This window comes from Erpetoichthys calabaricus, chromosome 17 (genome assembly GCF_900747795.2).
Source record: "Erpetoichthys calabaricus chromosome 17, fErpCal1.3, whole genome shotgun sequence".
Taxonomy (NCBI): Eukaryota; Metazoa; Chordata; class Cladistia; order Polypteriformes; family Polypteridae; genus Erpetoichthys; species Erpetoichthys calabaricus.
In genome coordinates, this window is record NC_041410.2 from 48,930,786 (window position 1) to 48,943,288 (window position 12,503).

At 41.1% G+C, this 12,503-nt stretch overlaps 1 protein-coding gene across 1 annotated transcript in view; it reads left to right on the forward strand.

Moving 5' to 3' along the window:
• The window catches only part of dis3l (DIS3 like exosome 3'-5' exoribonuclease), a 111,138-nt gene that overhangs the window by 98,119 nt on the left and 516 nt on the right, over nucleotides 1-12,503 (forward strand). The window contains exons 14-16 of the mRNA XM_028823845.2: nucleotides 4,072-4,235; nucleotides 4,320-4,465; nucleotides 4,546-4,717. Of these exons, the coding sequence (XP_028679678.1) occupies nucleotides 4,072-4,235; nucleotides 4,320-4,465; nucleotides 4,546-4,717 (482 nt within the window). The remainder of the gene's footprint in view (nucleotides 1-4,071; nucleotides 4,236-4,319; nucleotides 4,466-4,545; nucleotides 4,718-12,503) is intronic.

The following is a 12,503-nucleotide window of genomic DNA, read 5'->3' on the forward strand; positions in this document are numbered from 1 at the left end:
TTGATGTGTCTTTCATCTGCTGCACTAAGTTTCCTTGGCCGACCACTGCGTCTACGATCCTCAACGTTGCCCGTTTCTTTGTGTTTCTTCAAAAGAGCTTGAACAGCACATCTTGAAACCCCAGTCTGCTTTGAAATCTTTGTCTGGGAGAGACCTTGCTGATGCAGTATAACTACCTTGTGTCTTGTTGCTGTGCTCAATCTTGCCATGGCATGAAACTGTCTTCCACAACCTCACCTTGGTACCAGAGTTTGGCTGTTCCTCACCCAGTTTTAAGCCTCCTACATAGGTGTTTCTGTTTCAGTTAATGACTGTGTTTCAACCTACGTGTGACATTGATGATCATTAGCACCTGTTTGGTATAATTGGTTGATCATACACCTGACTAGAATCCTACAAAATCCCTGACTTTGTGCAAGTGTACCTATAAGAATTGATGCTGGTTTGAAGGCAAAAGGTAGTAACACCAAATATTGATTTGATTTAGATTTTGCTTTTGTTCGCTCACTTTGCATTTTGTAAATTGATATAAATAAGGATTGTTTATTGTTATTGCTGAAAGCATTCTTTGTTTACAGCATTTTTTCACACCTGCCTAAAACTTTTGCACAGTACTGTATATATTTCTCTTCTGGTTCATCCTGCTTCCTCTTCAAAATCGGTCCTGCCCACACGCAGCCGACACGGCATTTCTCGATTCCTATTCCTGCTCTTCCAAACCCTTCTCCACGCTGCCTGAGGCCTCCCATACACCCCCACGCCGCTTTTCTCGATTCCTATTCCTCCTTCGGACTACCGTGTTCCCCGCTCCTCTCTCACGACCCCATTGGTGTCACCGTGTGACCTTTCACTTCAGCCATGTGTGCGCCTGGGAGTCTTTTCCGTAGCCTGCTACAGGAAGGTACTCTGTCGACCATTGGCATTGGTTTCACTCCTTGCTATTTGTTTCGCTCCTTCCTATTTTCGTTATACTTCGACGGTTGTTTCCTAAGCCTTTGTTATAAAATGAACGACAGTATCCCTAATTTCCGCCAAATACTGCCTGTTATCTTCTGCGGTTCTCGAGCCCTCACCGTTGCCTCTTCCATCAACAAGCACAGGCTGTGGAACGAAATGAAAGTCCTAAAACTCACAAAAAATATGAGAGCTCTCAAAAGTGAAACTCAATTTGTTCAATGGCTTCTTCAAGTTCAGGAAAGTAAAACTAGAGACACTGCAGAACTACCTTCTCAATGTTTACCACAACAACAAGACCCAGTTGCTCAACTTTACGGTGATATTAATTTCTGGACTGTGACTCCCCAAGAACTTGCTACAAGACCAATACTGAACGTCACAAACAACGATTCTCTACATATTAACAACAAAGTTCTTGATCTTATACAGGGTGAAAAAGTGACCTTCAAGAGTGTAGATACAGTAGTCAGTGATGATCCTAATGATCAACTAACGTACCCACAGGAGTTTTTACACACCCTCACACCAACTAGCATGCCTCCCCATATCCTTCATCTGAAGGTGGGAGCTGTAGTTATGCTCCTCTGAAATATTATGCCATCAAAAGGTCTTTGCAACGGAGCAAGACTCATCGTTAGCCGAATACAGGTGCTGGTCATAAAATTAGAATATCTTGACAAAGTTGATTTATTTCAGTAATTCCATTCAGAAAGTGAAACTTGTATATTAGATTCATTCATTACACACAGACTGATGTATTTCAAATGTTTATTTCTTTTAATGTTGATGATAATAACTGATAACTAATGAAAGTCCCAAATTCAGTTTCTCGGAAAATTAGAATATCAATTAAGACCAATGCAACAAAAGGATTTTTAGAAATGTTGGCCAACTGAAAGGTATGAACATGAAAAGTATGAGCACTCAATATTTAGTTGGGGCTCCTTTGGCCTGGATTACTGCAGCAATGCGGGGTGGCATGGAGTCGATCAGTCTGCGGCACTGCTCAGGTGTTATGAGAGCCCATGTTGCTCTGATAGTGGCCTTCAGCTCTTCTGAATTGTTGGGTCTGGCGTATTGCATCTTCCTCTTCACAATACCCCATAGGTCAGGCGAGTTTGCTGGCCAATCAAGAACAGGGATACCATGGTCCTTAAACCAGGTACTGGTAGCTTTGGCACTGTGTGCAGGTGCCAGGTCCTGTTGGAAAATGAAATCTGCATCTCCATAAAGTTCATCAGCAGCAGGAAGCATGAAGTGCTCTAAAACTTCCTGGTAGATGGCTGCGTTGACCTTGGACCTCAGAAAACACAATGGACCAACACCAGCAGATGACATGGCACCCCAAACCATCACTGACTGTGGAAACTTTACACTGGACCTCACGCAACGTGGATTCTGTGCCTCTCCTCTCTTCCTCCAGACTCTGGGACCTTGATTTCCAAAGGAAATGCAAAATTTACTTTCATCAGAGAACATAACTTTGGACCACTCAGCAGCAGTCCAGTCCTTTTTGTCTTTAGCCCAGGCAAGACGCTTCTGACGCTGTCTCTTGTTCAAGTGGCTTGACACAAGGAATGCGACAGCTGAAACCCATGTCTTGCATACATCTGTGCGTGGTGGTTCTTGAAGCACTGACTCCAGCTGCAGTCCACTCTTTGTGAATCTCCCCCACATTTTTGAATGGGTTTTGTTTCACAATCCTCTCCAGGGTGCGGTTATCCCTATTGCTTGTACACTTTTTTCTACCACATCTTGTCCTTCCCTTCGCCTCTCTATTAATGTGCTTGGACACAGAGCTCTGTGAACAGCCCGCCTCTTTAGCAATGACCTTTTGTGTCTTGCCCTCCTTGTGCAAGGTGTCAATGGTCGTCTTTTGGACAACTGTCAAGTCAGCAGTCTTCCCCATGATTGTGTAGCCTACAGAACTAGACTGAGAGACCATTTAAAGGCCTTTGCAGGTGTTTTGAGTTAATTAGCTGATTAGAGTGTGGCACCAGGTGTCTTCAATATTGAACCTTTTCACAATATTCTAATTTTCCGAGATACTGAATTTGGGACTTTCATTAGTTGTCAGTTATAATCAACAACATTAAAAGAAATAAACATTTGAAATACATCAGTCTGTGTGTAATGAATGAATCTAATGTACAAGTTTCACTTTTTGAATGGAATTACTGAAATAAATCAACTTTGTCATGATATTCTAATTTTATGACCAGCACCTGTACATACAAATATTATTGAGTGCAAACTGATCGCTACCCAAAATTCTGAAACAATCTTCATTCCCAGAATCTCTCTCCTTCCTTCCGACACCAATCTCCCTTTTAAATTTAAACGCACACAATTCCCACTCAGATTCTCCTTCTCCATGACTATCAACAAGTCCCAAGGACAAACGTTTGCAAAGATTTGCGTTCATCTACAACAACCTGTCTTCAGCCACGGTCAGTTGTACGTGGCTTTTTCTAGGGTTAGATCTTTCGACTCATTCTGTCATCTCCACCAAAACACCAATTCACAACTCCGTCTTTCAAGAAGTATTTATTTCTTCTTGATTTCCGAATTCCTTTCTCACCGTTTTCCGTTCCTATTCTTACACCGCCGTATGCTATGGCGAGCATCAGCTAGTAATTTATTAACTTTGGTCTGTTAGAACTGTCAGACACATGGATCAGTGGTGTATCGGCTTGAACCATCAGCAAATGGACAGACCCTGTTTATGTAATTAAGTCATGGATGACAGCGAACCAATGATGTAACTTAATTTGTACATTTTAGTTTCTCTCACTTTAGCCATGTGATTTGGACCTCTGTTTGTTGTCCATGACCTGTGTGTTTTATTCATTTATTTTTTTTATTCTGTTTTCTTTTGCATAGCTCCAGAGTGTTCTGGGGGATTGAAATCTATATATGAAAATGTTTTCCTATCCCATTCTTCTAATTCAAACCAAATAAAACATTCACCCCAAAAAAAAACTCTTAACATTTCAAACATCTGAATATTAAATAATATGTACACAGTACTCTGGAACATTAAACTAAGCTGTAAACTTCTCTGAAGATGTCTTCTCCATGACCTCCCCATTCTTCATTTCCCTTTCTGCCCAGGCCTTGCTTTGGATATGTACACACATTTTACTTCTCCTATTCGAAGATATGCAGACATTCTGGTTCATCGCCTCCTGATAGCTTCACTGACCATGGATAAGGACCGGCTGCTGGGTGGTAGAGAGCTCCACAAGCTGGCTGAGCACCTCAATGACAGGAATAAGGTGAGTGCCTTAGAGCTGCAGACGCTGGCACGGTTTGTGGAGAGACTTCTTATTGGTGTAATTTAAGGCTTCCTTTTATTACAGGCAGCTCAGAGGGCACAAAAACAGTCTGTGGAGCTTTTCCAGTGCTTATACTTCAGAGACAAAGACCCTCTAGTGGACGAGCGCTGTGTTGCAGATGCAGTCATCTACTCGATCCGGGAGAATGGTGTGCTAGCCTTTGTGCCTAGGTAATAGCCACCATGACAACTTACATATATCTTGTATAAGAAAATGACAGTCTGTGATCACTTTATCTCTGCCTCCTCAGATACGGAATCAAAGGGGCAGTCTTTCTGAAGAACCAGGAGGGCCTTGTGGTCAGTGTTAGTCCTGATGGTAGCTGTACTTGGATGCCAGGAACTTTACAGAGATTTCCAGACAGGATCCGCTCCGCATGTGCCACTGGCTCTACAGTCTTCAGCTTGTTTGAGCACATCACGGTAAGGGATGACCATTTAGTGAAAGAAGCCAGAGACCATGTCAGCTTTTCAGATATGTTCAGTAACATTCCAAACAAGGATACATTGACTTTGGTTCTTTTTGAAATGTGTCATTTCTGTTGATTGCTTTAATTTCAACTGATTATTATTCAAATGACATCCACTCCTCATGACAAATGTGTGTGCAGTCCATGGTACATTCATCCACATTGCACATTGATGTTCAGTTCCCTGCTACATGTGACCAGTACACTGGAGTTTTTATTTGCTGTACAGTGGGTACCTTGAGATACGAGTTTAATTCGTTCCGTGACCGAGCTCGTAAGTCAAAATGCTTGTATCTCAAATCAATTTTCCCCATTGAAATTAATTGAAATGAAATTAATTTGTGCCAGCCCCCAAAAAACCACCCCAATTTTTTGTTAAATGTTTTCAACATAAGAAAAATGTATTTATAATGAACAACAACATTTATTTATATAGCACATTTGCATACAAATAATGTAGCTCAAAGTGAATGAACAAATATTGTATACAAACAAAATAAAACCCAATACATAAAAGAGAATCTAAAGAAATAAACAGACGTTGGCGAAGCCGATTAGCGTATTGTAATGGGTTTTTTTTCTTTCACTTCACTTTTGCTTAACTTAATTTTCTTCTTCACTAGTTTTTTCTTTTTTGCCACGCTTTCGTCACTTTCATTCGCAGGGCATTTCAATAGAAACCTGTCCAAGGAGCTTTGTTTCTTCCTCCCCTTTAGAATGTTTCTGAAATGAGTTAGGCAAGTGACATTAAGTAGCGCCACTGCATGACCAGTTGCAGCTTTTTCAGGGTGTTTCTTTTCAATAAAGTCCGAAACTTTTTCCCACACTGCCAACACTTCCTTTATCTCACTTGAAGAGATAACCTCCTCCGCCTCTGGCTCCTCTGCGATGCCAAACTCCTGCAGAACCTCCGTATGTTGCTGTGTCTGTAGTTCCATCAACTCCTCCATCGACAGTTCCTCAGAATGTGTGGTGACAAGCTCTTTGATGGCTCGTATCTCGAATTTTGGCTCGTAACTCAAGGTAAAAAAAATCGACCTAGTGACGGCTCGTATCTCAAACAACTTGTATGTTGGGGCACTCGTATCCCAAGGTACCACAGTATTTGTGTTTCTGTTTTTGTTGTAAATCTTCTGTAGCATATCATTTCACTTGTTAAACCTGCACCATACATAATACATGATGATTCCAGTGTCATACTGTATATTGTGGAGGCGACCACTAATTCCAAAGAATTACCCGGGCTGGTGACGTGGACCCCCACTGCGCAGGCTACCTCACAGAACTCCTATTTTGTAGATACTGACAGTACATTGAGATTAGCCACTGCTGGTTTTTTAGCTTTGGGATTAAGCAAATACTTCTTAATAAACTACATTCTGAGGGAATGTGTTCCGCTAATTTCCCTTGCATCTGTGTCTGAATAAATAAAATGACGTAGCCTTTTATGCAAAATGACTAGCAAAAAAGAATATATATATACAGTGGTGTGAAAAACTATTTGCCCCCTTCCTGATTTCTTATTGTTTTGCATGTTTGTCACACAAAATGTTTCTGATCATCAAACACATTTAACCATTAGTCAAATATAACACAAGTAAACACAAAATGCAGTTTGTAAATGGTGGTTTTTATTATTTAGGGAGAAAAAAAAATCCAAACCTACATGGCCCTGTGTGAAAAAGTAATTGGGCAAATAGTTTTTCACACCACTGTATATATATATATTACATACAATACAATTCCTTTTGTGGCTTAAATCTCACGTTTTCATCCGGAGTGGAGCCAACAATATTTGTTTTAATGCAAGCAGGTAGTGACCAGCAGTGCACAACAGCAAACAATATCAAAACCAGTGGCAGCTGTTGGAAACAAATTTGGGCAGAGGAACAAACTGAAGCAGCACTTGCCTATTATACAGTACCTTTCATACTGATCTATCCATCTATCTGGTTGTTCCACATGTTCTCGTGGTCCTCATCATAGTGTAAATGCACATCTTGGCCTGTCCAGTACCAGACCCATTGGACAAATCCAGGCTAAAATGTATTGTACCCTCTCCACCATGCTGCCCAATCTGAAGCCAGCTTTCCTGTTTCTACTGCACTTCAAATCTTCAGTCTGTGACATCCACAGCCTCCTTATTCTTCCCATAGTTTGTCCTATAGATGTGGAAAGGAACAGGGGCACTTGCCACCCACATTTTACACTACACCTGTCTCTAAATAGCCAATGGCTCTGCCAACTTGCCTACTTCCCCATTCTGCCAAAACCCCCATCTCTGTAATCTTTCAATAATGTGGATGTCTGTCTGTCCTATAACACATCTATAACATAAGTCCAGTCTGCTAATATAGTGCCCAGTCCCTGGCCCTTTCCACTGTATTCTATAAATCCACATCATACAATCGCTAGTCCTCTGATTTTTCTCTTGTTTTACGTCCCAGTTTGTCATTTAGCTCACCCACACAGTCATTTCCTCCCTAATTTTATTCTACACTGGCTGCCAATCTGCCCAGTCCTACGCAAGTTTGACAGGCTTAGCTCACCAACCGGGGCGCAAATTCATATTGTAAGATCTACAGACCCCATCTTAAGACACAACTCACCCCCCAATCTGTCTTGTTCTACACCCACAGGACAAGTCCAACCTGGGTACCTGTATTTCCTTGAACATAAATTTTGCCCTACTTTCCTTTGGGCCTGAACATTTTTTAGTTACTTTCTGATTAAATTGAGTTATTGCACTATGTCTGCAAGAAAAAACAAATAGCCACATAATATTGCGTTTCCCAACCTTTTTTTTTGTAGTGGCACACTTTTTGTAATGCATATCATCCAAGACACGCCGTATTCTGCTAACCACAAACACATACATGTCTCGATTATTCTGGACCTTTATGTTGTGCCTTCTAATGCCAATCATGTAGCCTTCAACTTGATGGTCAGCAGTACTAACCTCATTCTGTTGTATAGATGACTGCAGCGATTGTCATGCCGCTTGCATTTTTCAGAAGGATATTTTAGATTTTGTACCCCCGACGTTGTCCACAAAGCTTTGGTACTGACACTTTGAAACAGCAAACAGGGAAAGCAAAAAAAGGCTTGCAGTTGGCCAACTCTGTCTGTCATAACAACAACTGGACAAAGTCCACGTGTAAATCATCCTCCAATTCTTAAATAAGGTCTTTCCTGTCCAAGGTCCTTTTACCTCCATTTTTTTCTTCAAGTAAATGATTTATGAAGGGGTGTTTCGTTAAAGAAATTAACCAAATTTTCTTTAATTTCCTAAGTTCCGCTTGAAGTTGCCATTAAAGTCACACTCGCTCATCTGTAGTTATGTAACGTCAAAGGCGGGTGTGAAATGTAAACCACTGATGTCAACATGACGTTGTGCGTCAACGATTGTACAATCACATTAGATTAAAAAAGCGAACAATACTAATTCACAGCCAATAAATGTGGGCGTGTCCTCAGAAAAATGTAAAAGCAACCAATTAAAGGACAGCCTCAGGTCACCTGCTTGCCAAAAGGCTGTCGTCCTTCACCCTGGAAATGTAGGCATTCACACAGAATGTGTTTATGAATAAAATATATATAAAGTTGGAACCAATTTTGGGTGCTGACACCAGGCATGCCTGCACAAATAAACCAATTTATTTCATGATTATTTCACATTAATTTAAGTAGAATTTTTACAGTATTTGGTAGGGGGAGGTCACGCCCCACATTGCAAACTGTCTCTGATCAAAATGGTCATTAAAAAATCTCCCGTTACTTGTTTCCACATGAAGTCATCCAGTCGCACACTCGACACGCAGGCATCAACTGCTAACATTTTTTTATTTTCCTCCGATTCCTCTGGTAAAATGAAAGTATCCTACCACCGAGAAACCTGTCATAGGGGTTTGTGCTTTACAATTGATGGCCATTATGTCAGGGCAAAGGTGGGTCTTTGATTCAAAAGCGTGACCCCGTGTTGTAAAGAGCTGTTGTCCGAGGCCAGTGCATGGACATTTTCACATTTTATTGTTAACTTTTAATCACAGTGCATTTAATTTGCTTTTGTTGACACTGATAATCAAAAAAAGACTTTAATGTCAAAGTGAAAACAGATCTCTGCAAAGTGTTTTAAATTAAAAACATTAAACCCCAAATAATCAGTCTCCTAGGTATCGACACCCCTAACTCCTCACTGGTGCAGCCAACTGGTATTAGGGTGGAGTTCACCTGTCTGGGGTTTCCACTGTTTGCAGTGTAAGTGCACCTGCATGTCGAAGGTCCATCTTGTGGTGAGGCTTTATGGTGGGCTGACCAACACAATGAAGATAAAGAGCACTGAGAGCAACGCCGTGAACGGGTGATTGAAAACTCAAGAAGGAGGTTGACAAGAAGATGTCCCAAGTTCCTGAAAATCATTTGGAGACCCGTTAAATCAACCACAGTGAAATAGAGAGAGTGGAGCAGAGCTGTAAATCTGCTGAGAGCGGGTCCTCCAAAAAAAAAAATCAAGTGCCTGTGCACAAAGAAGACTAATGATGGAGGCCACCGAGAGACCTGTGAGAAACTAGAAGTTACAGTCCCCAGTGGCTCGGATTGGGGAGACTAAACAGATAAGCCCTGGTGCTCCACCAGTCACTGCTTTATGGGAGAGTGGACATGTCAGGTAGAGTTTCACAGCAGGCTTGTGGGAGACACTGGAGTCAACTGGAAGAAGGTTCTGTGGTCTGATGAGACCAAAATTAAGCTATTAGGCCATCCAACTAAATGCCATGTTACACTGCACAGTGTCTACCATACCCACCGTGAAGCATGGCGGTGGCAGCATCATGCTATGGGAATGCTTTTCTGCAGCAGGCCATGAAGAGATTGTGAGGTTAAAATGAATGCAGCAAAATCTGTAGACATCCTGGAGGAAATCCTGATGCAATCAATAAGAAATCTGCACCATGGGAGATTTGTTTTCCAACAAGACGGTAACACCAGCATACAGCTACAGCCCACGTATCAGTGCCTTAAAACAACAATGTTAATGTTGTGCTGAGGCCGAGGCCAGATCTCAAGCCTATTGAGGATCTGTGGCTGGTCTTGAAAAGGGCCGTTCGCTCACAATCTCCATGCAACTTGACAACACTTGAGCAGTTTTGCAAAGTAGAATGGAGGAAAATGGCAGTAACCAGATGTGCAAAGCTAACTGCGATTGAGAGAGACACAGACTCAAGGCTATCATGGCTACCAAGCATGTATCAAATATTGTTGGCATGGAGCTGGACCGTTTGACATCTGTGGCAGAGCGACGGGCGCTGAGCAGGCTCCTATCAATTATGGAGAATCCACTGCATCCATTAAACAGTATCATCTCCAGACAGAGGAGCAGCTTCAGCGACAGACTGCTGTCACTGTCCTGCTCCACTGACAGATTGAGATCATCGTTCCTCCCCCAAACTATGCGACTCTTCAATTCCACCCAGGGGGGTAAACGTTAACATTTAACATTATACAAAGTTATTGTCTGTTTTTACCTGCATTATTATCAATCTTTAATATTGTTTTTGTATCGGTAAGGTGCTGCTGGAGTATGTGAATTTCCCCTTGGGATTAATAAAGTACATCTATCTATCGACATGAAGGGAGTAAATACTTACATTTACATTCATTTGTTTGGCGGATGTCTTTATCCAAAGTGCCTTTACAACATTTGAGGTACTGCTGGCTACATTTCTTTTCTTTTTCCATCTGAAGTGACTTGCTCAGGGTCACAGTGTGAGTAGGAAGTTTTGAAGTCCAAAGCCTTAACAACTGCGCCACTCTGCCTCCACCGACGTGATCAGTGTTTTTATAATTGGAATGAATTTAAACCACTTTACAGATATGTTTTCACTTTAATAGTAAAGAGCATTTTTGTGTTGATCAGTGTCAAAAAAGCCAAATTAAACCTCTTGTGACTTAATGATGTGTAATAATAAAATGTGAAAACCACCAGTGGGGATAAATACTTTTGTAAAGACCCAGCATTTGTGCCTCTTCTCATTGCTTGAACTGGCCCTGCTGTTCCGCTCTCTCCTTAACTGTACATTAGATGTTTGACTTATCACTCCATCTCCTTACAGAGTACAGGACATAATGTCAGGCCCAGAAGGTGGTGGTTCAGCATCTTAGAAACGGCCATCATCAGTCACCAACAATGTGAAACCAAGAACAAGGTTGTTGAGTTGCATATTTTACCCTTTGTAACGTTTAGTTGAACAACTGTGTCTGTGGAACAGGTGGACCTAATAAAATGGCCACTGAGTGCACCTCGTACCTTCTGGACTTTTCTGGCAGATACCTGCATTGTTCCAAGCCGCCACCTTCTAGGACTTTTGCTGTTTCGGTGACCCCCATGTTTAGCCTTTGATCTTGGTCTTTATTTTATTTTTTGTTAATCCACATGCTGTTGGTTTGCATCAAGCAGAAACCGTCTCACTCTTTGTGTTCTGTCGCCTCTTTTTTCACTTTATCATTAGCCCTGATGTGTTCTGTTTCACTCCAAATCTCAAGGTGTGGTTACTGCAGGCCGTCTGACAGTCCTTACCTCTAGAGGGCGCTCTTACTCGGCTTGTTCTCGTCCCTTTTCTCTTATCAAGATTGGATTGCAGAAGTTAATTTTAGAAAATTAAAATCCCACGCCAGCAGTGCTTCATTTCCCCAACACATCTGTTTAATTAAATCAAACTCTTTCATCTTCTCTCATACTGCTGCTTGGGGACCAATGAGGATTTCTTTTATTGATATCCGCCATTTTAAACCCAACTTTACTTCCCTCCATTTTCAAATCCTTCACTTGCTAAACCTTTACGTACAGCATTACCACCTTGTATTTTCTGTAACAAGTTATTTTTAGTTTAAAGGTGAGATAAGAGCACACCCAGTGATCTGCAGGTGAAACGTTTAACTGTGACACTATTTATTTTTATTCAAAAATCTTTTTTTCTTTCTTGAAAAAGCAGTTTCATTTTGGCCATTTTCAAACCCAGCAGTGAAGTTTAGCAATGCGAGTACCTTGTAACCCAAGGAAAGACACTTTGGTTTATTAAACAGAACAACAAGTTTATAAATTAAGAGAAGCTTAGGGAGCGGACCATTAGGATGCTAAAGGAACGGCAGGTTTGTGATCATACTGTACGTGAATATGAAATCTGTCTTTTCAAGAAGTAGCAGCCATCACACACACCAGTAATGTCTTAATAAAATCAATTTCTATCAAAAATAAATCCCTCCGTGATTCCAAACTTCTGAATGCATGCGAGTGTGTATAGAATCATTAAAAAGGCATAACTGTCATTTGATTATTAAGTACAATTCATTTTATTTTGGTTAAATAATGTTGGTAAAACCAGCAATAATTAAATTTCAAAATGGGCTGCATTTTCAAAAGACTGTTCAAATGTAACAATACTTTTCCAAATGGCAGTTGGTTTTATTATGTCTACTCTAACTGTCCTTCCCTCTGATTATTTCAGTTTTCTCTTTTATTTAATTTTATTTATTCCATAGGGGCAGAGCATCCTGGATTAAATTAGGACCCCACTTGTATTGTTCAAATGCACTGAATCAAGTGTGTGTGTTCTCAGGATCCCATAACCTCCGATCTGCTCTTCCACTCATGGAGTACTTTGCTTGTAAGCACTTGTGTGTGAAGAGCTGGTGGTCCGTCGAGGTTCTCCTAATTTACCACAACAGCATGTGCTGCAGGCAGA